At 44.1% G+C, this 24,164-nt stretch overlaps 1 protein-coding gene across 6 annotated transcripts in view; it reads right to left on the reverse strand.

The window, feature by feature from the left end:
* Window positions 1-2,043: 2,043 nt before the first annotated feature.
* Window positions 2,044-24,164, reverse strand: part of LOC118412542 (zinc finger SWIM domain-containing protein 8-like) — a 30,357-nt gene continuing 8,236 nt past the window's right edge. For 2 of the 6 annotated variants that reach the window (XM_035815455.1, XM_035815456.1), the window contains 23 exons: window positions 21,647-21,800; window positions 20,979-21,073; window positions 20,468-20,643; window positions 19,921-20,028; window positions 19,410-19,612; window positions 18,348-18,549; window positions 17,768-17,949; window positions 16,293-17,430; window positions 15,826-15,959; window positions 14,868-15,042; window positions 14,130-14,316; window positions 13,391-13,486; window positions 11,651-11,775; window positions 11,066-11,287; window positions 10,660-10,891; window positions 10,205-10,436; window positions 9,516-9,693; window positions 8,854-8,977; window positions 8,511-8,641; window positions 7,549-7,713; window positions 6,307-7,180; window positions 5,872-6,059; window positions 2,047-5,337 (listed from right to left, as the gene is read on the reverse strand). In XM_035815455.1, coding sequence (XP_035671348.1) covers window positions 5,131-5,337; window positions 5,872-6,059; window positions 6,307-7,180; window positions 7,549-7,713; window positions 8,511-8,641; window positions 8,854-8,977; window positions 9,516-9,693; window positions 10,205-10,436; window positions 10,660-10,891; window positions 11,066-11,287; window positions 11,651-11,775; window positions 13,391-13,486; window positions 14,130-14,316; window positions 14,868-15,042; window positions 15,826-15,959; window positions 16,293-17,430; window positions 17,768-17,949; window positions 18,348-18,549; window positions 19,410-19,612; window positions 19,921-20,028; window positions 20,468-20,643; window positions 20,979-21,073; window positions 21,647-21,800 — 5,528 coding nt within the window. In that variant the 3' untranslated portion in view covers window positions 2,047-5,130. Of the gene's footprint in view, window positions 5,338-5,871; window positions 6,060-6,306; window positions 7,181-7,548; window positions 7,714-8,510; window positions 8,642-8,853; window positions 8,978-9,515; window positions 9,694-10,204; window positions 10,437-10,659; window positions 10,892-11,065; window positions 11,288-11,650; window positions 11,776-13,390; window positions 13,487-14,129; window positions 14,317-14,867; window positions 15,043-15,825; window positions 15,960-16,292; window positions 17,431-17,767; window positions 17,950-18,347; window positions 18,550-19,013; window positions 19,034-19,343; window positions 19,369-19,409; window positions 19,613-19,920; window positions 20,029-20,467; window positions 20,644-20,978; window positions 21,074-21,646; window positions 21,801-24,164 lie in introns of those variants that run through there. The other 4 variants (XM_035815457.1, XM_035815458.1, XM_035815459.1 and 1 more) reach the window with 4 other exon arrangements.

Here is a 24,164-nt window from a genome sequence, read left to right on the forward strand (position 1 = left end):
AATATGAACTTGGCACAGTTATTAGTCTTTCTCTTCATAGGAATCACCCAGAGTTATGCATTTCTCCCATCGTTTGATGCAGCTCTGGACACCGATTTTGTAGGACACCCCAGGTTGGTCCTCCAACTGATGCCTCATCAATGGCACAAGAGGGACGACCAGGTCTGGGAGCTGTTTCCACAGACTTCCAGCCACGTTTGAATTCAGGATGCCAGCGTTTTACAAGGTCATATGATGGGGCATCATCACCATAAGTTTCATTTATTTCATCAAAAGTCTTCTTTGGTGTGCGTCCTTTCAAATACAAAAACCGGATCACTGCGCGACACTCAACTGGTTCCATTTCACACCTGGTCCATTTCGCACCTGACTAAGTTCAAACACCAGTAAATCAGAAACCACAATTAGTTCAGAGCTGTCTTTTGCAACATAACCCATAGAGATATGAATTATTACACATACAAAATTTCATTTAGATCAGACAACTGGAAGTGGGTCAGGACCATTACTTATTGCACGCCCCTCGTATATCTACCTTTCAATTACACATGTACAACGAATGAAATACACAACTTTACACGAAGTTTTCTTTGCACGAAGTAACTTTAATCAAATTTGCGTCCTTTTACTAGTACCACTTTGAGTACTTTATAAAAAAAATGTGCAATAAAGGTCTTCATTCATTCATTCATTTTATAAATGATATATATCCCTTATACAGTATACATATATTCAATTACATAACGAATGGATAGCACAACTACAATTTTCTTTGCACGAAATAACTTACTAGTATCTTTCCTTCGAATTTACGTCTTGTAGTTGCGTACCTTAGACTCTCGGCACTGGGAGATTCCAGTGCTGGATTAGGACGTAAGCACTGGTTAGCACATCGTTCCAGTCCTTAAAAGACGTCAGTACTCGTTTTCCAGTGCTGAAGATTTCATAGCACTGGTTTGGTTTTCCAGTGCTGAAGTGTCCCCGAGCACTGGTAAATCCAGTGCGGAAGGCGAGGTTTTTGTATATCAGCACTCGGTTCCAGTGCTGACGGCAGTTTCAGCACTGGGTAACCAGTGCTGAATGACCTTTGACCTGACCCGGCCCCGATATCCCCGGATTTCAGCACTGGTGACCGAGTGCTGGCGGCAGTTCAGCACTGGAAAACGAGTGCTGACAGAAGTTCAGCACTGGAAAACGAGTGCTAAAAGAAATTCAGCACTGGAAAACCAGTGCTGAGGGAGTTTCAGCACTCGAACAAGGCCGATCAGCACTGGAAAACGAGTGCTGAAAGAATTTCAGCACTGGAAAACCAGTGCTGAGGCCGTTCAGACAATTGATTCAGCACTGGAACACCAGTGCGGAAGGCGAGGTTTTCGTAGACTTGCGATCAGGGCATAACAATGCATGACAGAAATACCGAAAGACGACAGAAAATTGCTCAGTGGAATATGGTGAAAGTCAAAAAATTTTACACCAATCACGTAAAATTGTAAACCCCAAGAGCCTAATTTGACAAACTTCAAAACCAGAAGTGCAATATTAAAAACAATTTTTTCTGTTCACTTCGAGTGACCTAAAGCAAGCATAGACAGAAATTGTAAGTCATTCTCATGTTGTGTGTTCAAGCTTCCGTGTAAAATATACGATAGCACCTTTCCTTTAATATTTCTTCCCAGCTTGATTAAATAAAAGATAATGACTGGCGCCGATTTAGCCTAATACATAAATCACGGTTCACCGGGCCGGAGAAACTAAGTAGATCTAATATTACGTGCGTAGTTAGTTTTCTTATAAAGTTCCTTTTATATATCCCAACCAGTTAACGGAACACCTGTATCGAACGTTTTCGCGTCACAGGTATGACATACAAAAATCTGATCACACGGCCCCAAGGAAGGGGCCGGAGGAGACAGTTACGATTTTGACAGTTATTCACACCAACTCGCACAGAGATGTGCGAGACATGCATGCATAAAACAAAGCTATCAAGAGACCTTGGACAGTCGAGTATGGTTCATTTCTAAGTAAAAAGTCCACACAACATTGTAGACCAACGGCCAAATAATTTATTGTGACAATTGATATCTGTAAAAAGAACACTTTTTCCTACAGAAAGTTTTTTCTCCTCATTTTTCTCCCTCTAATACACTAGATTTTCTGTTCTACAACATACCTACTTCTGTCTCTACCCTTTTCACCACCACTTTGGACTCTGGAATCACAAAAATCAGGACAGTTCTGTATGCAAATCATCTACAAATCACTCTAAAGTTCAACAGACTCTCCTCCTCTGGCATTTACAGCAATCTGGAATGGATGACCTAAAATGGTCACGTACACTTCTGTGTCAGGAAGAATTGTTGTTCATACATTACCATGAGAACATCTACAAATGGTTTGTGAATGATGAAAACCATTGATGAAAGATTCATTCCTGAATGGCATGTAACAATGTGGCTATTCCATATCAATCTGAACATCAATAAAATCATGCATGTGTAACAAATGGAATAACAATGTACATAATCCAAATTCCATGCATGTTTGGTGGTGAACATACAGACAAATTGTACATGATATTTGGTTCACGTTAACAGACCATAATAAACCATGCATGGGGGAACCATAACATTAACAAGAACATATCCAATCTTGAAGTACACAACTTTTTGTGATATCTACTTTTCAGAGATGATTCTGCTGATTCAGCAGAAGGTCTTTTTCACCTTCTGGTGTTTATGTACAACTTATGAAGTGTCAATGAAGTTGAATGAAGCCACACTGAATGACAGGCACGGGTCTAACCAAGAGTTCTCTGGTTTCTGTTGTTGGTAGAAGAATATCTCTATGTACAAAATCAACAATACCAAAGTATAAGTCAAGTTCACTCTTGGGTATACAAGTCAAGACATCATCAAATGTGACACAAGTGTTACTTGTACCAACAACAAAGTGTGATACTTGAAAGTGGGGTTGTTTATAGTATTCTAGGTGCCACCTAGTGGCAGGCAACTTTTATCAAAGCATTGCTCAAGCCACAAGAGACAAACAGTAACAAAGACATAGACGATGTTTTGTCCATATGTGCCATTTGTGCCAATGGTGGGGGACAGTTTGGACATGAAAGGCAATGTGGCGATGCATAGAACATGAGTTAAGCTGGAAAAACAAAGTGGAAGCCGAAACAAAGAAGAAAAAAAATCAGTAGTATCTGTACTACTTTACGTGTTAGATCCAGTCTACACTACTGGATGCGCACACTTCAGAGCCACTTGAACACAACCTTTCAGGTACAGACGAATAGACTGTAAATTTGTCTAAGCACTAAAAATTTCTTTATGCAAGTTTGTACCAAGTAAAAATGGAGGAATGATGCAATGAAATGGGTACTTGAGAATGAGAAGAGGGACAGTATGAAGACGGTGCACATTTCAGAACCTTGCATTCCTTTCTCAACCTCAGGAACAAACATGGAAGTCAACATGTATATCTGCATCGCTACGTCTACTGCAAAACACGGGCCAAGTCTAGATCATGCAGAACATGCTATTCTAACATCACATGCACAGGACTCTACACTAACAACTCACACACACAGCCAACACTCACTGTCAACAGTACACCGATAGAAAAATTCTTTTTTTTACATCAAGTCACACTTTTTTTTCGCCTTCACCCATTGGAAAACTTAGGTTGTATCTGTGTAATTCAGTTCAGTGTGTTTCTCTCTTAACGCTATACCAACGATCTCTTAATGTCAACTAGGGTGATTATTGTGCAAATTTAGTCACACGGGAAAGTGGCGCCTTGTAACTTGTCTCCCCTTCCTGATCTTTTTTTATATTTTCCTGAGTAAAGTTGGTACAATGGTGCCACCTTGCAGTTTGACCAAGATCTGCATAACACATAACAATTAACCACATCTCACAGCTCAATGTTTCAATGGATTCCACTGCAAAGGTCATATTTATACATTTAAATGACCTTTCAGTTCTGATGTTTTACTATCTTACAGCCCATTTTAAGAATGGACTCCTCTTACAGTAATTAATTTCAGTGATACTGAATCATAATGAAACAGAGAGAACCATCAACAAAAAAGGATCCTGACATTATACAGGATACTGTAGGTATACCTTTCATACATTGAACTCTTAGTGTTGTCCTATGACTTAGTAGATCAACTAATACATTGGGCTTTCAAATATCCAATGGTGAATAATTCCAACAAAGGCTTTTGTTCATAACAGCCACATACAACATTAACACATGACCAAGGCATCTTTTTAAGCCAAAGATCAAAAGAAAACAAAAATTCAGCTTCAAGCTGGCATCAGTGAAACAGTTAAACTTGGGTACATAATAGTTTTTTTGCAACACAACCCAGTAATTTTCTCTTTCAATGTTTCATCATCTGGACTACATGTATATGAACTTTCTCCTTGTCGTGTTGTGATGTAATCTATACCTATAACAAGGATGCTCTCGAGAACGCACAAAGAGGTAAGGAGCAGTATCCTTCAGTCCCAGAAGACATCCCTGTTCTGATAATTTACATCACAATAAATTGAACGTTCATATCACACTAGTAAAGATAGCAGAGCAGCAGTTGAAACTTTGGCTGAAACAAAGAGGTGGAAACAAATGCATGTACAAGGCTGGGTAACAAAGAAACCATGATGATCTACCAACCTGATGAAACGTTCAACGTGTGATTATCTAACCTCACAAACTGTTAAGGGTTCATTCTAAAACCCGGGACTTCACTGGTATGAACAGTGATAGCAAATGGGCTTAACTAATAATAATGTACAAAATGTATAAATTGTAGGTATATCTTAGAAACATTCCTCACAAGCAGATACAAGCAAATAAAGAAATTCATCATTAATTGAAATCACAGAACAATGAAAATTAATAATGTACATTTATGTCTAGACATTTATGTACAGAGCAGTGCCAACATAATGCCTGTGTAAATCAGGACTGCTGATAACATTTCAGTGGAAGAAATGGGAGAATTTACACAATCAAAAGACACATTGTAATGAGAACAGTCACCCCCACAATCAAAGTGAGCCAGACCAGTAGGTGCTGGACAAAACCACTTGCCCAGAGGGGTGGGCAGCCTTACATATTCCCGGCAGCCAGGCCTGCGACTATTCTCTGCCAAAGCTCCCGCTTGCAGGACTTGGAGCGGCGCAGGCTCTGCAGGAGTTCGTTGAACTGCACCATCCCGCCGGGGGTCATGCAGAACGCCCCGCGCGCTGTCCGCACGATCCCCACAAACTCGTCGTAGTCCGTCGGTGTGATATGGAATAGCTTCTGATGCAGACACTGGAGAGGAAGGACATACCATCATGTTATATCATACAGTGCTTCCCTGCTGTCCCAACACCATAACCAGTTCAAATGGCTACATGTAACTTAGCAGGTTGAAGGTTAAGGTGGTTAATTTTGAATACAAATCGAATTTGTAGGTTCGCAGATCTAAAATAGATATCCTTAACTGGAAAAACAACCTGAAAACTGAGCCCAGAGAAACTTTTGCACAATGAGACTAAGGATGGGTGATTGCAGGTTGTTGCTCTAAGCTTTGCCCTTAAACCTCTGCCTTAACTCTAACCTATGACCCTTACCTGTCTGTACATCTGGAGACATTTCTGCACGATGGGGCTGAGGATAGGAGAGTGCAAGTTGTTGCTCTAACCTTTGACCCATAACCTCTGCCTTAACTCTAACCTATGACCCTTACCTGTCTGTACATCTGGAGACACTTTTGCACAATGGGGCTGAGGATGGGTGATTGCAGGTTGTTGCTCTAACCTTTGACCCATAACCTCTGCCTTAACTCTAACCCATGACCCTTACCTGTCTGTACATCTGGAGACACTTCTGCACGATGGGGCTGAGGATGGGAGAGCGCAGGTTGTTAGCCACCTGGGAGTGGTTGGTGCGCGACATGAAGTGTGCTGCCTCTATGGCAATGTCCTGAAGCACGAACGGGTTGAAGATCCCGTTGACGGCGCTGACACAGAACTGCTGCAGGTACGTTTGTCCTGGAGGTTGGCACAGAGAAAAAAAGGTTACTTCACCAGACATTGTGTAAACGAAAAATGATAGTCCTTCCAATAGTGCAAACTAAATGTCATTTTGCCTTGTCTGAGCCAGAATTGCAAATAATGTTTATGGCAGATAAAACTTACTGGCAAAAAATAAGGGAAAAGGCAGTACTACAGAAAAGTGTTATAAGATTAATTTGAAATATCACAAAGAGGGCAGAAAACTCTTTGATTGTTTCTGTACCTAGCTTCATGGCCAGCCCTAATAGCCACTTCACGCTGTCCCCGTATGGCGGATTTCGGGCAAACTTGGTGTTAGGTCGGTCGTCGTGTGCTCTTCTAGCTAGCATCTCCATGGCCAGCATCCCCACGCGGTACGCCGAGTGGAGGTAGTATGTCCCCTGGGCGTTAGGAGGGGGCAGGGGCTGGAGCGCTACAGGGGGGGAAGTGGAGGAGGGGGGAGGGGGTGTGGCAAGGGGTTGGGGTGGTTGTGCTGCGACCAGAGGGGGGACGGTGTAGGTGATGACGGCGGGGGGTCGGGTGTGGATGTGGTGGGTGGTGTAGATGGGGAGGGACTGTGGGGGGAGGGTGCTGCGGTAGGAGGGTCGGGTGGTCGCAGGCATGGTGTTTATACTTGTGGGTGCCATGGTGCCGGTGGAGTAGGTCACCATGGGGAAACGTGGGAATGTGTACTGGTAGTAACCCGGGTGGGGCGGCATGGGGTGGGCTGGGTCGTAGATCTGGGTCTGTGGGATGGGGTGGGGCTGTGGGTTGAGGGAGGTGGGGTTCAAGGGGCTCGACGTGGCACAGGTTGGGGGGACGGCGTGATGGGGGATGTACTCGTAGATCTGTGGGTAGGGGTGGATGTGGTTGGGTGGAGGAGGCGGGTGGAAGGGGTAGGGATGGGGTTCGAGGGGTGCGACCACACCGTTGGCCTGGACGGTGCTGTAGGGGATGATTTCGACGGTGGGTGCGGGGACGTCCGGAGGGGTGCGGGAGGCCTCCGTGTCCGAAGACGCTTGCTCCACACTAGGGTTCTGGGGGTTGTTACGGTTGGACCCGGTGTTGAGCGACTTCTCGTACAGCCAGAACCACTGACGGGCAACCTCAAACAGCACCTGGGGAACACAACAAAAACAAGAGGTGGAACATCTCAAATATCCATTGAATCTCCCATGACATTTTTATTGTGGTTCATTAGTTGTCCAAGTAAGGTTTTGATTAAGATTACATGACTTTGTAGTTGCATCCACTCTTCAACTGCTCTCACTCTGAATGTGACTAACAGGTGACAAAAAGAGTACCTACTGTAACTTGTAAGTCATGTCTGATTAAGAACTATTTCTACCAACTCTGAACTGTATTTATGCCACTCCAGCAAGTCTGACCTCTCAATTCATGGTAATCAAGTGTAATAATCATCTACAATCAGTTAATTCTATGGAAAAATGGATATCCAAGCATACAAATAAACAAACAAACAAACCTCTGCGGGCACGCCTCCTCCCTTAGCCGCCCGCTCCACAGCGAGACATCCCTTCTCCAGCATCTCAAAGTTCATCTCCTTACACTGCACCAGCGCCCGCTGGATCTCGTTGGGGTTCAGGGCGTGTGCATGGGGCAGGACAGACAGGGCCAGCTGGGCTGCAGCCTGCAAATTACAGCACAATTTATAGTTGTGTACGTTATTCATTATCATCATCGGTCGACGTGATCACACATGTTTACACACAAAGGGGTTATACCACCCCTTACAGGGTGACATACCCTTTCGCTGGCTAATTACAAGACGGGGATACGCCAGGTCTCCCGTCCAGGTGAATGATGTAAATCACCATCTGGCTGATACGAGACACAGGTTCGCCAGGCCTCTATCCGGGTGATTTGAAGTGAATCACCAACTCCAGACGGAAGGATTTGTACCATAGCACACTGCACCATCGCACCTGTGGGGGTTCTTTAATGTACAAGGGGTGTGGCTCTCCCCATACACTGGACCTCCATTTAACGTCCTATCCGAGGGACGGCCCTCGGTAACGTTATTACAGTATTTCTACCTGATTTTTTCTTTTTTGGTGGAGTTATCAAATATTATGTTAACAAAAGTCTCATCAGGTGGTGTATAGGGCCCATGCGTGTTTCAAAAGCCCTTGGGCCACACAACTTTGTGCAGTCACTACAGCAGGAGGCTAGTGCCATACAGCTAGTACATCTGTAGTAACATCATGACCCACCATGTTCTTCTGACCTACTCCAAAACATAGTTGGAAGTTGATCCTCAAGGTTCCTATAAGTCTTTAATCTTTGAAAATTTATGTCGGGAAAGTCTTACTCTGCTTGAACGAGATCAGAGAAGCGAACTGAAGCTAATATAGGATGGATACTAGGCGACTCCCAATCCAGTGCTGATCTTGGTTGGGAGTGAATGATGATGACTACCCTACCCACCTGGACCATGTTGTGGTCGCGAGCACGTGAGGCGCGGTCAGCGAGCGAGGCGACCTCGGGCGGAGTGAGATGCCCCTCCCACTGTTCCACCAACAGGCTGATGGCAGCACTACCGATCTCCATGGCTTGTCCTACAAGATACAGGTAAGACGTAAGAATGACTGTCAGCAAAAGTGTGTTGTTTTTTTTTCATTTTCTTTTTCATTAATTAGTTTGGCTAAACCTGACTACCCTGTGGCTATCACAAAGGGTCATCCCTGCTGACAAAAACAGGTGGTTAACGATCCAGGTTTGACTACATTAAGAAGACCACTGTATGCCACTTGCACTCAGCAGCACGTACCTGTGATCCAGGAGACATGTGAGGAGTAGGTTCTGGACAGCCAGTTTGGGGAGACACAGTTGTGGAGACCCAGGGCGTACAGGCCGATCTCAAACGCACACATGTGGAGCGCACGGTGGGGGCCCTAGGGACAGGAGGACAAAATAAGATCAATTTAAAATACTGCTTTACTAGAATTACGTGGCTTTTTTTCTTTATTCTTTTTGAGAAAGAAAACAAAAAGGATTTTTAATGATCCTTATTTTAACAAATTTTTACCTGCAAAACTACATGTACATGCTTCCCTCTTCTATTTTGGAATATCTATTCATTATAAAATGCAAATCTTTATAAACACTACTATTCAAATTACTAAATTGTCAAATTTCATTAAGGAGTTCCCTTCCAAAAGGGTTCAACATATCTTAAAACTTCAATGCCCCAATTAGGCTCAAGCACATCTTTTCCCTAGCCCAAAAATTTCAAAACATTGCACAGATTTCCATTGCTGTTTCAAAGAAAGATGACATGATTAAAAAACACAAAAATATTAGCAGATTTGCAATCACCTACAAGATCAGTAACTAAACATGGCCCAAGCACACAACAACATTCACCAGCTCCATCACATTTCCCCTGCCCTGTAGCATTGGGCCAATGGACTTGTCAGACTCTGTATATACCTGCTGTCCGGAGGAGGCTGACGGCTGTGTGAAGAGCGACGTGCTGCTGTTTCCCCCGGCCTTCGTCAGCACGGTCTTGGCCAGCTCAAACATGTAGTGTGCCGAGGCCTCGCTGGGATGGTTGGGGATGGTCGGCACCGCTGTCTCGTGGCGGCCTTTCTTACCCCTTCTGATGGCACTGTATAAATGGAGGAAACAAGTATGACAAGTAAATCTTATTTCTAACCATAACGATTCAATTAGTGTGCAAAAGGCCTTGATACATTAGATCATATCACATTTAGATCTTAGGACTGTATTGTCAAGGGTATACATTATCAAACTCCTCACAATGATATACTCAACATCATCGTATTTTCTAAAATTTGAGTATCAATGGAAGTTGTAGAAGACATAGAAGTCTCTGTACTTTCGTTGTGTCACTGAATTTTACATGATTAATCACTTTTTGTTTTTTAACCTCAACTAAATACAGTATCTTAATAACTTACGGAAAAATCAATGCAACTTAAACTTCCAAGGTTATTGGAGAAATTACACTTCTGCAGATTACAAAAACTGCTAATATATAGGAGGGTGATAAATTCTTTTTGCCAACAGAAATAATTAGCAGAAGTGAAAACTCCTCTCAATTGTAAACCTTTACAACAAGAAGAATAGAAAGAAATATGTGAAGGAAACACACATACATGCTGGGTAGTACATACATCTCTATGGGCGGCATCTTGGGCCTGGCCCCCACCCCTCGGTCCCCTGAGCTGCTGGAGGCTACAGAGTCGCTGGACTTGCCGCTGGTGGAGCCACTGTCGCTCCCCGGGCTGGCATGCTTCCCCCACCCCCCTAGGGAGTGATGCCCCAGGGTGGGGGAGGTGTCGCTTAGCTCGGTGGTCTCAGGGGTGCTTGTCTCGCGGCCTGGAAGAGCTGTAGAGGGGGAAAAGGTTTCCCTATTAATTCTGATTGGCGGTCTGTTGGTTCTGACAGTGGTTAAAATGTTAGTAAATTCTCCTCCGATTTCCCTTGAAAGATAATAAATTTAGCAGTGATGTGGACTATGATTATCAGGAAGTTCCACAGAGAAGACATCCTAATCCATATTTAAGTTAAACACACAGGCCTAGTTAATTCACTCCAAAATTACACTAACCTGCAGTTCTAAACGCTCCACTAGGTGGTGTCGCAGCAGGACCAACAGCAGCTGCAGTTGTCCCCTCCAATGGCTCGGCTGTCACCCCCTGTACCCCATTGGTTTGGACCGCTCCAGCCCCAGGCTGTTTGGGGCTAGTCGTCCTTTGCTCCCTAACTGCTGCCTGCTGGGACTCCGGCAATGGTTTGGGGGATGCAGAGGACACCTCCTTCTTCTTTGGTATATCAGGCTCCTGTAGAAAGAAAATCAGGCCATTAAGACCATTTGAATAACTGGAAAAAAAAATGAAAATATACAGAGAGAATTTCATCTGTGTTTGTAAATGACATTATGAATAAAGATGCCAGTTTCTGTCATCATTCATAATGAGAAAATGAGCCGTATAGTAAAAAGGACATAATCTAACCAGGGCAGCTGATTGGCTGGGTGGTCTTGATCCTGGTTGGCTGGAGGGACGAGAGCCTGTCCCTGGTTGGCTGGGAGGCCTGGAACCTGATTGGCTGGGAGATCTGGAGCCTGATTGGCTACCAGATCTGTGAGCTGGGCTCTGATTGGCTGCCCCTGATGGATAGCAGGAGGCAGTCTTACACTGCTGGTTACTGTTCTTGTCCAACAGTTTGTTCAAGATCTGAGGATAAGACATCGAAATTTCTATTGGTACAACTGTATATACAAGATCAACAATAACTACCAACTGTAAAATGGACACAAGTACAGTACAAGAATGTAGGACTTAGTAGTAGTAGAAGTAGAGTGTATGGTGAGCGAGGCTGAGTTTGAAATAATTACCTTGGGCTACAAAAGCATTGGGCAGACTAGTTGGCAACTACACTACTTCTTCCATTTGTGATACAAATGACATTTAGATACAAGAAAATCTATGTCATAAATGCACAGACAAACGGTAGAGGATATTGTTAGAAACTTCTGACCAGTCATGGTTAGTCATTCATAACCAAAAATGAGCAAATTGATACAGAACAAGTGTCACCTTTCTAAGCTTGGTCTGGTCGTCCTTGTAGTGTAAGAGCATGGCAAGTGCCAACTCTCCACGCTGCCTCCTGGTGCCTTCGCACAGAAGTGCATGCTCTGCCTCACTCACATTGGCCTTCAGCCCTGGAAAATAACGGATCAAAAACAATGTCACTCAGGTAAGAGAGGTAAGAGAAAAAAACAGTGATGGGGAGAGGTTAGGAATGAAAAACAATGACATTGAATGATGTAAACCCATAATGTTATGGGCATAAGAAAAAAATACAGTACAGTCAAAGCTGTACTACTGTCCATCCCTGCATTAGGACAATATACAGTGGAATTCGCTTATTTGGATAGCTCATTTGTCAGCGCATTTTATCCAATAGTCCGAAGTATCCAACAGTCCGAAGTTGGGCCACTAACGCCCCGAAGGGAGCCTGGAGGGGGGCGAATATAGGATTACTACAACGCAAGACACAAACACCACACATACGATACGGAACTTCATTTACAAAACTTTTGAATCAGACATTTGTTCATCTAGAGCAGTAGTAGTCTAAGCAGTAGTTATTAATAACCTACAGTACTGTTTTGAACGAATGGAACGTCAACTGTTTGAATCTACAACATCACTAAATAGCCAGCAAAAGAACGAACAGATTCCAGTTACAAGCTTTACATAATTATACGTTCCGATATTATACAATTTACGTGCGCTGATAAATCTAATAAAGATTTTTAAGTCGGTGGCTAAATGAACATGTAGAAAAATACGCTTGACTCGCACTGCCGAGAGCATAACTAATTGAACTACAACAAAGGCAAACACAACTCCGCTTGTATGCCGGAAAAAATTATGTTGATTTCGTAATTTTGAGCAAAATGACGGTACGTATTGGAGAGATAAACTCTTCACCTTCTTATTTACATCTTGTGTCCACAAATTACGCTGAAATTTTAAACTCGACGCCGTCTTTCACGGTGGAAGACGGAAAATTTTACTTTCAAAACATTTAAAATGGCGTCGCAGCGTGGCTTGAGATATCCCGCCATTCAATGCGGCTTATTGCGACATCACAGTTCATTGACCCTGTTGCGTTACGTGCGCTGTAAAAATCTACGTAGTGCAGCCGAAATCAGCTCAATAATGAGACAGTGGATATGTAAAAACAAATTTTGTAGGGTAAACCAAGTTTAGACGTTGTCTGAAGGGGAAATATGAACTCAAAAGCGTGTTGACGTTCCCATGACGTCCGCCCATCATGCCTTGCGGCAACCTATCAAAATGGCGCCTAACCAATGTTCGCACGCTACCGCAGCAGCATTGGCAAGATTTTCGGTGGAATCTATCTATCTTGCGGTCCTTTTCATGATTATATGCCTTCATACATACAGTTGTTGGTTAATTTTGGCCTCATTTTGTAAGTTTTAGCGTATATTTTCCCATTTTATTCGCTATAATTTGACGTAATTCTATCCAAAAACCCGAAGTTTGAGCCCGGGGGTTATCCAATTCTGCGAAGCCTTATACAATAGAATGAATGGCAAATGGTTTGGGATTTCGCAATTCTATGCAATTACCCGAATTATCCGAAAAGGCGTAATACGAATAATTGGAATCCACTGTAGTTTCATGGCCAATTCTTTTTACATATTTTTTGCCAAATATTTGACTTGAAGAAGCAGTTTCCAACAGCACTTGCAACTCCAAAATTTACATTGTTTGGAGAAAAGAAAAATCTACACAAATGCCTACCAAGGGCAGTGACAGCAGCCTCGAATCCCAGCAGCTCATCGTTCGGCTGTCGATCCTTTACTTGGATGTTTGGCCGGGAACTGCCATTACAGTTGTCTGCAAAACATTCAAGAAACACACGTAACACATTAGATTTGGGTAGAGACTGTAGATGTGGAAAACCATAACAAATCCCTAACAAAACATTTTATAACTGAACTTTGAAGCAGGTTGTGGCAGAGCCAGTCACCGACAAGGATCTACGACAGTCTTTTCTGCAACAAGACAGCTAAATTTTTGTCCGACACATGCATAGTTGTCCCAAGAATGCCTTAGGTTTGCTATCAGAAATTAATCACACAACGAATGTGACCAAGCCCTAAACTACACAGGGTTGGACAAGTCCACTAGCCCTATTGTCCAGGGCAAGTGAAAGTGCTGATCGGGCAAGTGAATAACCTACCCTACTTGCCTGATCGGGCAAGTAAGATTTTTCCATTGAGTTAGATTTTGATATACTTGTTACTACTTACAGTCATGACATCAACCAATGGTCAACATAGGAAAACAGAGGCAGTAATACGAATTCCATTGTTGGAAGTGAAAATGCATATAAAACTGATATTTGCATTTTGGACAAGTGAAAAATTGGTTCGGGCAAGTAAATTTTTTATGTGCTTGCCCGATAGGACAAGTGGATTTCAGAAAACTTGTCCAACCTTGCTACATCTGTAGTAAAAGACAGAAACCCCGGCCTTACTGGGCAGACAGAGCGCATCAAAGATGAAGCTGGCCAGCATGAGCGGCAGGACGGCCTCGCCGCGGTGGTGCGACTTGCCGCTCCGCAGATTCTCCGCTCGCTCCCGCACCATGTCCATCTCCACCGGACCCAGCGGGATCTTCTTCAGCAGACCCACCAGCTCTGACTCCTGATTGGCCAGTTTGACCTACAAAAGTCATACAGAAGTATCGTAAAGGTGGCAAGGTCAGGCTTTTAGCCAGGCATGCCTCAAGGCGTCATTTGGGCGCACTCTTCTTAAAATTACAAGAAATTGCACGCACTACACACCCTTACACTGGGGAGCATGTCCTCCGACATATGCATGAAATTCTGATTGACCAGGGATGCCAATAGGTCATCTGTGCTTGCAGTTTTATACTGTGACCTCTCAGGCAATAATTTTTCGCCTTAGGATACCTTAGAACACACCATTTTTACCTAAAATTCTCCCAAACTCTGCACAATGGAAGGTGGATGCCCCCAAACCCCCCCTACAAAAGTCATCCCTATATCACTTATGGCGACTAAACAAGAAATTTGGACCCCTATAATAAAAACCTAGCTAAAAGCCTGGGCAAGGTAGGTTAATTTCGCGGTGAGAAGAAAGGAGGTCGTTGAACCACTTTTAGCAGTTTAATTGCCATAACATGGTTTTAAGGCAGAGAGACACTGCAATACTAAAACCACGATAATCATTCCTCACGATCCTCCCCTCACCTCCAGAGTCTTGCTGCAGGCAGGCAGGCGAGGCATCTCCAGTCCGAACAGTCCGACCTGGAAGGCCAGGGTGTGGCAGTCGGCCTGTTCCAGCAGCACGCTGCACAGGAAGGCAGCCTTGGCCAGCGTGGTGCTCGCAAAGGTGCAAGTCATGCCGGAGGGGCAGTGCCGGCTTCTGGAATGAAAACAAAATCAACATAGTCGGAGGATTAGGGCTGTGTACCTAAATACCCGTACCTGTTCCGTACCTAAAAAATTGTTTAGGTACAGGTCTGGACCTAAACATCTGTGTACCTGTACCTGTACCTACATACATACACCTGTACCTAAGCAATCTAAGTCACTTATTTTTACCACTTTTTAAGACTACTGGATAAGTAAATCCGGAATCAACAATGACAATGGTGATAATCTTGCAGTTGAAACTCTAGAAAACTTGTTTTGAGATTCAAATATGCAATTCCCCGTATAAAGATGACAATTTATCACTAGAAAAGACAGTTAGCTACATGTTTAACTTACATATACTTGGTTAAAAATTTTTTTAGGTACAGGTGCAGGTCCGGACCTGGACCTAAACTCATGTACCTGTACCTGACATTTGTTTAGGTACACAGCTCTAGTGGGGATACATGAGTGTAATCCTTCAGTTCAGGAATTGCAAGTGGCTGGTGACATTGCCTTTCGACCAAGAAACCCTGATCGAGTCTGGGTTGTGTCTATCAGGATGCATGCATGCTAAGGAATGGGTTACAGGCTTGACTTCATTGTGTATGTCGAAAAGGGCTAGACTAAGGGGAGATTCCAAACTTTGACAGGTACATTGCACACCAGGCTAACATCAGATTTTTCACAGCTGTATCTACTCCTCTGGGGAAAAATTGAAATAATACTCAGCCCTTGGCTATGTGTTTGTCCTTGCAATGTATATATGATTGTGCAAGTTTTGCCCCTTTACCTGCATGATGTTGTGGAATGCCCTGATGGAATAGGGGGACTTGCCAACATCTGCATGGCCAGCTCCTTGGCCAGCTGACAGGCTTCCCTGGTGTAGCCGTGAGCATGGAGGGCCTCCGCCTGGCAGTACAGGATCTACAGACACAAAAGGAAATTAATTAATTTGTCAGTCTTAGGCCAATCAACCTTGATTGTATGGTTAATATAGAGACACAAGCTCGGATGTGACCTGCTGCTGAAAGGTTTTAGGGTATGTGGCAATGCTTTGAGTTTTACTCAGTCTAACTTTGCTATTATCTATACAACTCTTTACTGGTACCTTTTCAAAAATGTCATTGTAAAGGTATTAGATATAGGATGATTTTTTCAGAGGTCCTTCTTTAATAGTATGCTGCATAGACCTTGAATTTGAGATGAGAATGTTCAAGACAAAGCAAGGATTTGTTCTTTAAGACATGCTATGCTTACCTCTAGTGGGTCGTCTATCACCTTAAGACCAGCGAAGTAGTTGTCTCCCTGTTCCTTGGGAGGTTTGGGCTTCCTTGGAGTGAGAGCACTGGTATCATAGTAATACATCTGGTACTCATCTGGACCAATCCCCTGCTCTCTGGCACTGCCAACCACATTGTTGCCATGGATATTGGAGTCATTCATCCAATCAGAATCCACCTCGTCTGAGGGAGAGCTGCTGGCATTATTCGACAGGTCTGAATCTGACTTCAGTGGTTTCTGTTTTGGTTTCCTGCGGACTGTTCTTTGGGGGGACTTGTCTGGCGACTTTGTCAGTTTCGCCTGCAGCTTTGATTTGCTAGTCCTTGCTGAATCTGCCGGCTGCAAATCTGAGCTGCTGTCAGTCTCATCTGAAATGCAGCTTGAATCAGCGGGGGGCAAATGCGGAGTCCTGTTTACACCTGAGGATGGAACATGATCAAAATCACTACTACTATCCACAGCTTCTGAATGCGAGGGTGCCAACGCAGAGCTGGCTTCCGTCCCATTTAAGTCAGCTCCTGAAATTGATTCCTGAGATTTTACAGTCGCACTGACTGTGGCAGCGACGGCTCCCTCAACCTCCGTAGTCCCTGATTTGGAAGCGGATGATTCGTCTTGAGGTGGGAGGTCACTTTCCTCAAGGTCGAGAGAATTGTCTCCATCTTGGAGTTCGGAAAACGAGGTGTCCAGCGTGGGTACGCCCTCGTCCACGGCCTCGTCAGCACTGACTCTTCTCTCCTGCCTTTTTTCCTCCTGAGCTCGGTGCGAGTCCTTCTGTACACTAACAGTTTGAGTACCGACCTGGGCGGACATCGCGACTCCCTGTCTGAACGCACACTCTGCCAGCTGAGCACTCATGGACAGGAACACACCCATGTCCTCGTTCGGGATTCCTATCGAGCGCTTCTCGCGGTCGCGCAGCGTGACGTCCAGGTGCGGAACGTTCTCCAGCGGGAAATCCTCCCAACCCACCTGGCAGGCCTCGATGGCAGGCTTGAAGCCCGGGAAGACTTCGATGTCAAATGGCGTGATGGCGTTGTTGCCGCCGCGACTTTTCCGTGCCTTGTCCACCACAAACACGTGCCACTGCTTCAGCTGGTGCTCCATCTCCCACCTGGACAGGGACAGGGTCAGAACACTCATCTTGGTGAGTATAAATACATAAATACTATGAAACTACAGCCTGCAGAGATCCCCAAAACCACCTTTACTTTGGTCTTCCCAAGACCTAGCTACAAACCAAATATAAGCACAACCCATCCATAGTTTCGTAAGTTGTGCTTGGCCAAAGTTCTGCAGACACCCAAACCCTACCTGTCAAAGGCCTACAGAGCAGGAACAAACACAGCCCTACTAACTTATTACACAGTAGAACTGCCCCGTGCTGCGAGTTGTTGGCTAACCCTGACTCTAACCATCACTCTTTTTCCAACACCAACCCTCCTTCTTACCTGTCAAAGGCCTTCAGTGCAGGGTTTAACACAGCCAGTCTCCAGAGCACCACTAACTCATCACACAGTCCTGCTGCCCCATGCTGGGAGATGTTGGCACTGCTGTTGTTGCTGGTGGCACGGTTACTGTGGGTGGAGCCGTGCGCCTCGGTCGTCCGGGTGTTAAACCACCAGATCACAATCTATAAGACAGCGGGAATAAAGAGCAGATAGGGATTCAAAGGGTAATCTGTGTGTGGACAGTCAGGTTCACAGAAAGCTATCACATGTACATGACATGAGTGAAGAAATCTCCAGATAGAAAGGAACAATGGTACACCATGTGGTAGACAAACATCAAATTGGACATGTTAAAAAGACCACCACACTTATCAAAAAGAGTAAGGGCACATCCCGATGTGAGTTAAATCCATCTGGATATGCAGCTTGTACTCTTCAGTACTAAATTGGTGTGCTACACCATGAGGCTGTATACAAATATCATCATTGGTCAACGTGCTTACACACGACAGAGTTACAGAGTACCACCCCTTGAACAAACAAAGTCTCAACTTCTGTGGGGATCCCTGAGTGTTCCCACCTGATCACAGCCTATACACTCCTCAGTAAGGATCTCCAGCAGGGGGATGGCGTTACTGTCACGGCGGCGGAACATCTCCCTCACGATGGACAGGAGGTTCCACATTCCCTCCGGTTCGCGGCCACGTAACGGGCGCAGCAGGTTCGACCACTCTGCAGCAGCGGGCGGTGCCGTGGTCGACAGGTACAACGAGTTCACATCACTGGAAAAAACAAACAAACAAACGTTCGTACAAGCATGAGGCAATTGTGATACAATGGTACAAATCGATATCAGCAAAACAAAGTGAACTTTTCACACTTAACCAATGTGAAACATAAACATATTTGAGGCTATGCCTTTCTACAAATGTTTTATGTCGAGTCTAGTAGCCAGAATAGGTCTTATCCATACAAAAGTCTATCTTATTAATTCAATTCTATGCAAGAAGATCGATTTGGCAACAGTTTGACAACAAACTGATTACTTTTACTGCTTTTCAACAAAAGAGTCACTTGAACACAATAAGAACTGGCCAATAGAAGCTGATCAGCATCTTATAGGACAGCACAACGACATGGCACTAACTTTCACCTGTTCACAAAAGGGACTAATTCTGACCTGAAGACAATAGGAGCCGGTCAACAGAAGCACTTTCACTTGCTCACAAAAGGGACTAATTCTGACCTGAAGACAATAGGAGCTGGTCCACAGAAGCACTTTCACCTACTCACAAAAGGGACTAATTCTGACCTGAAGACAATAGGAGCCGGTCAACAGAAGCACTTTCACTTGCTCACAAAAGGGACTAATTCTGACCTGAAGACAATAGGAGCCGGTCCACAGAAGCACTTTCACCTACTCACAAAAGGGACTAATTCTGACCTGAAGACAACAGGAGCTGGTACACAGAAGCACTTTCACCTACTCACAAAAGGGACTAATTCTGACCTGAAGACAATAGGATCCGGTCCACAGAAGCACTTTCACCTACTCACAAAAGGGACTAATTCTGACCTGAAGACAATAGGAGCCGGTCCACAGAAGCACTTTCACCTACTCACAAAAGGGACTAATTCTGACCTGAACACAATCGGAGCTGGTCCACAGAATCGGATCAGCATCTTCTTGATGTTCTCGTGCAGCGTCTGTTCGTCCAGGAACCAGGTGGGCAGGTCGTTAGCCGACGGCCCCGCGGTCGGGTCTGGCGCGCCGCAGACGGTGTTGATGGCCGTCTCCTGGGACGACAGGAGCTCGTCCAACAGACGCTGTGCAGTGGGGAGGATCTGGGGAACCATGGCAATCACATCATCAATCAACAAATACCATGGTAACCACAAAGTCAGTAAACACCATGGAAACTAGTGTGTTACACCGAAGGGCAGTTATACTGGCTATATATATACAGATACAGAAACATTAGCAATCAACCTTCCCCATTAAACCACTATCAAGAAATGCAATGGCAACCATACCATCAACTCCTAAATTTGTTACCCTCCCCCATATCTAAAATAAAGTTGCATAACAGTAGATGTATTTGCAGTAAGTCTGGTTGATACCATTCCCGAAAAGGGGTGGGCAGAGCCCGTACCTGCTGAGGAAGCTCGCTGATGAGGTACTGAGCAAACTTCTGCAGCTGGTCTCGGTGGAGACGAGACAATGACTCCGATACTGGCGCCCGCAGACACACCGCACCAGCCTGCAACATCAAATGCACTTCAGAAATGCACATCAATAACTTACGAGGTGTTTCATTCACCCGATGTTTCAGTGACTATTTGTTGTGCAAAACGATTGGCCCAAAAGATATGACGTCATTCCTCCTATATATTAGAGATGCGCGCATGACTGCAGCATTCTCCTGCGTGCTGGCCCTCCGGCCACATCTGGAGCCTGAAGCATACCAACCACCTGCCCCGCGACAAGTTTTCTGCTTTGGTACCTTATTTTTTTAAAACAAATATGATGGTGCTGATCTCAAGGTATGATGGAGACTCCTGATACAGATAAACTTACTCTGCTCAAGTTTCCTAAAGCTAGCAGACAAAAATGTATTTTCCCAAAGGTTGTTTCATCATACACAACAATGTCAGTAGGAAAAACATGGCATACAGAAAAATATTGTGTCATGTACATACATTGTGGATCCTGAAGAGGCACAGCGAGACGACGTGTGCGCACCACTTGGCGGTGCTGTTACACGTGCAGCTGCAGGCTGTGATCCGCCGGCGGTCAAACACCACCGCTACGTTGAACGAACCCTTAGGCTGGGGTAGGCCCTGTGGAGGTACTACTGTCGCACTAAGATGGAAACCTGAAACAAACAATGATCATTTTTTGTTATTCTATTTCTTTGTTGAACACCACTCCTATGTTAAACGATGTTAATTCCTTACACTGCAGTATGCCTTTCAGAGGTCCCATTGTTGTACTTGGATGGAAACCTATTGTTGTACTTGGATGGAAACATTCAACAGTCGGGAACACAGTTTGAAGTACCATCCTATGGACTGCAACTCTTTCCAGTAGTGAGGTGAACAACAACAGCCAGGATTCAAACTTTTAGTATATTTCTTGACATAAGCACCCGTTGGAAATATCAAGAACACTTTTCCATGCCCACAACTGGACACAACATGATGTTCTCACCTATCTGTAGGGCCTCCTTGACTGCCCTGGCCTTCAGCAGGTGCTCCCCCTTCTGGAACTCATCGGCACTGCCGTTTGCCAGGCAGGAGTACAGCCTAGCAGGACAGGACATATTAGATACATTATTAATGGCCATCATTGCAAGATTTGGGTAAGGGTCCAACATATTTACCCTTCCAAAGCTCATTTCAATAGTAGAAACTCTGGGGAAATACTGGAGAAACTGTTACAGGTCAACATCGATTAGCAGAAACTGCTATTTTTGAGCCAGGTACATTAAAAAGAAGTAAGTACCCTTAAAGACCTTTATAAAAGTAAGATTTTTGACTGACTCACTTGTTAAGTTACTCACTCAATTGTTCACTGATTAACTCACACGACTCCTTCTTCTACCTCTGTTATTTCCTCAATCCCTCCCTCTCCCTTTCTCTCATTCTCCGACTCCCTACATCAGATATCCTCCTTGTTGTCAGGAACGCTCCAGAACGTCAGAAGGTAATATAGAACTGCAGTTGGGAGTGGCTGAACTCGCACCGAATTACCTCCTCGTTCTAAGGGAAGCTCCAGTTGTTCTAGGACTGGTGGATAAACTCGCTCCACCACCTCATTCACTCCTTCATAACCTTTTTCATTCTCTCCATCCCTGATTCTCTCATTCCCTCCCTCACCTGATATCCTCCTCGTTCTCAGGGAAGCTCCAGAAGGCGATGCGGAGCTGCAGTTGCTCCGGGACAGGCGGATAAACTCGCTCCACCACCTCAAATGGAATGTGCTGCGCCACCTGCCTGGCAGACAACTCAACCAAAGGGACCACAGGGCCCTCTGTCAACACAAGAAATAAAGGACTTTACAACATGAATGTAGGTCATAATAGCTGAACATAAAATCTGCAAAAAAAGAACTGTAGTAACTTATATCAAAGTTAGATTCATTTGCACTGTCAGTGTAACTATAACAGTCACTACAGTTAAAGATAAATAGTTATCTATCATCATTGATACAGCTTAAGGTTAGACAGCCAGGTCTTAACCCTTAAACTGCCAGAGTTCCAGCCCTTTAAAATGCCATTAGTTCCAGGGTTGGCTGCTGACCTCCGAAAAGAGACCCCCAAACAAGGCCGAAGTCCCTAACTTCCGGCATTCGTGCGCTACACGCGCGCAAAGCTGCTACTTCGGGGGAATACGCTATCCCGGTTATAATCGGGCATGGCACACAGGGCATGTATATGTGTGCCGGATATATCCGGGTTTGGCAGTTTAAGGGTTAAGATATACAAAAGTTACTCAAGCAGCTGAATGAAGTTCATAAATGATAGAGTTTTTATCACACATGATGTAGTTAAAGATAAATATTATCTGATATGCATGAAATGATATTAATGACTAATATCCAGTTTCAAGTCAAATGGACAATCTGCGCATACATGCAGCTTAATGCATCCAAACTGAATATGATTTTAAGTGATCACCTGAGGAAAACATTGACAGAACTAAAAGTAGAGACTGCAAAACATCTGTCATGACAGCATAATCAAGCACATACCAAATACTGCAATTACCACATATTATTTCCACCATAGGAGCCAGTCTACAGCAAGGGCACTGCACTGACACAGTGGCACATTGTATATTTAGTACGCATGCCAGTCTGACCCTAGGGACACTTCATCTCACTGTCAGGAAACATGATAGCATAGAACATGCACTTGAGCCCCCCTCCCAACCAAATTGCAAAAGTGTTGCTGTAATACCCGTCACATTATCCACAATCTTCAGGCGTATCGCTGGAAGATTGACCATATTTAAGATCGACAGAGGGTTGCGCGTACTTTTCACCTGAAAACCATCCCTGTCACATATAAGCCATACTTTGTACCTTGTACAATTGTTGTGCAATAAAGTTAACCATATTATAAGCGAGGCTCGGGCGATTGCCACAGAATTGTCGTCCAATCGATTTTCGCTAACAGAGAACAGACTAGAAATCCAGGCACTGTGTACATACAGTTTCAAGCTCAAACAAAACTGGAGCCTAGGGAAGCTGACAGCCTAACATCTACTTCGATAGAACAATGACTGACCACATTCCAAATTTCATAACAATCCATCCATAGCTTTTCATGTTATGTAGCAACACCACATACGTATATCAATAGATAGACTGTTAGTTTCCTTTCTAACTCAGAGACAGCAGCTTTTCTTAGATGCCTAAATCATATCAGGCCCAGGAATTTGGATCCAACCAGGCATAGGACTGATCCCAATGTGCAAAGCCTGGTAGGTAAGGACCAACTCCTGGTCAGAAGGGTTTAACCCAGATCTGCCAAATCCACCTTCATCATAAATTGGGATCAATCCCTTGCCAGAGTGAATCTAGATGCACAAAGCCTAGAATTCGAATGACCGAGGTCTTACATGCTGGCGCGGCAAAATGAAGATCCATCCTGAGACATTATTCGTGGACTGTGCTTCTGAAATATTAATCTGTCTGAGGAGATTCAGAGCTGTGTCCTTGGGGTGTGAGTTGTACTTCATGTGGCTATAGGAGATTCCAGTATCATCACATGAATTTGATGGAACGCAGCACCTTTAATTTCACAGTGAAATGGGCTTTTCCCAGCACGGGTCAGTGATAATGTTTTACATATTCATGAATATAAAGGCTTCGTTTTTCATGATTTGGTTGGAGTCAAGATGGCCAAAATGACAAAATATGAATCATAAAGGTTTACATATATAGAGAGGTGCTATAAGTTATACTGAGTATAAGACTCTTATCCTGGTGAAGAATTGAAGGTTTGAGATTGTAGTTTTATGAAAATTGTAGGTAAGTCTGATAAAAAAGGGCCTGCATGGGGGTTTCCAACATTACTTCAATCTAAACTCACTGGGACTGTCTATGCATTATGCTAAAAGTTTATTAATTACACATTTAATGTGGCCATCTCGCTATGAACTACAAAATTTTATTGCCACCTCCACAAACCCCTTCCACACCCTCCTGACTTATTCCTCTCCCAGCAGTAACAGGGCAACCATGAATCGCTGCTAAAAAACCAATTCCTCCTAGCAAAATGCAATAATCAGATATACTTAGTCCTATTAAATCTAAAAAATAACCACCATTACCGTAATGCTACATATATATAGTCATAATACATGATGCTATTGCTGTAACTGTGTCATA

Source organism: Branchiostoma floridae, chromosome 3 (genome assembly GCF_000003815.2).
Source record: "Branchiostoma floridae strain S238N-H82 chromosome 3, Bfl_VNyyK, whole genome shotgun sequence".
In the NCBI taxonomy this organism is placed as follows: Eukaryota; Metazoa; Chordata; class Leptocardii; order Amphioxiformes; family Branchiostomatidae; genus Branchiostoma; species Branchiostoma floridae.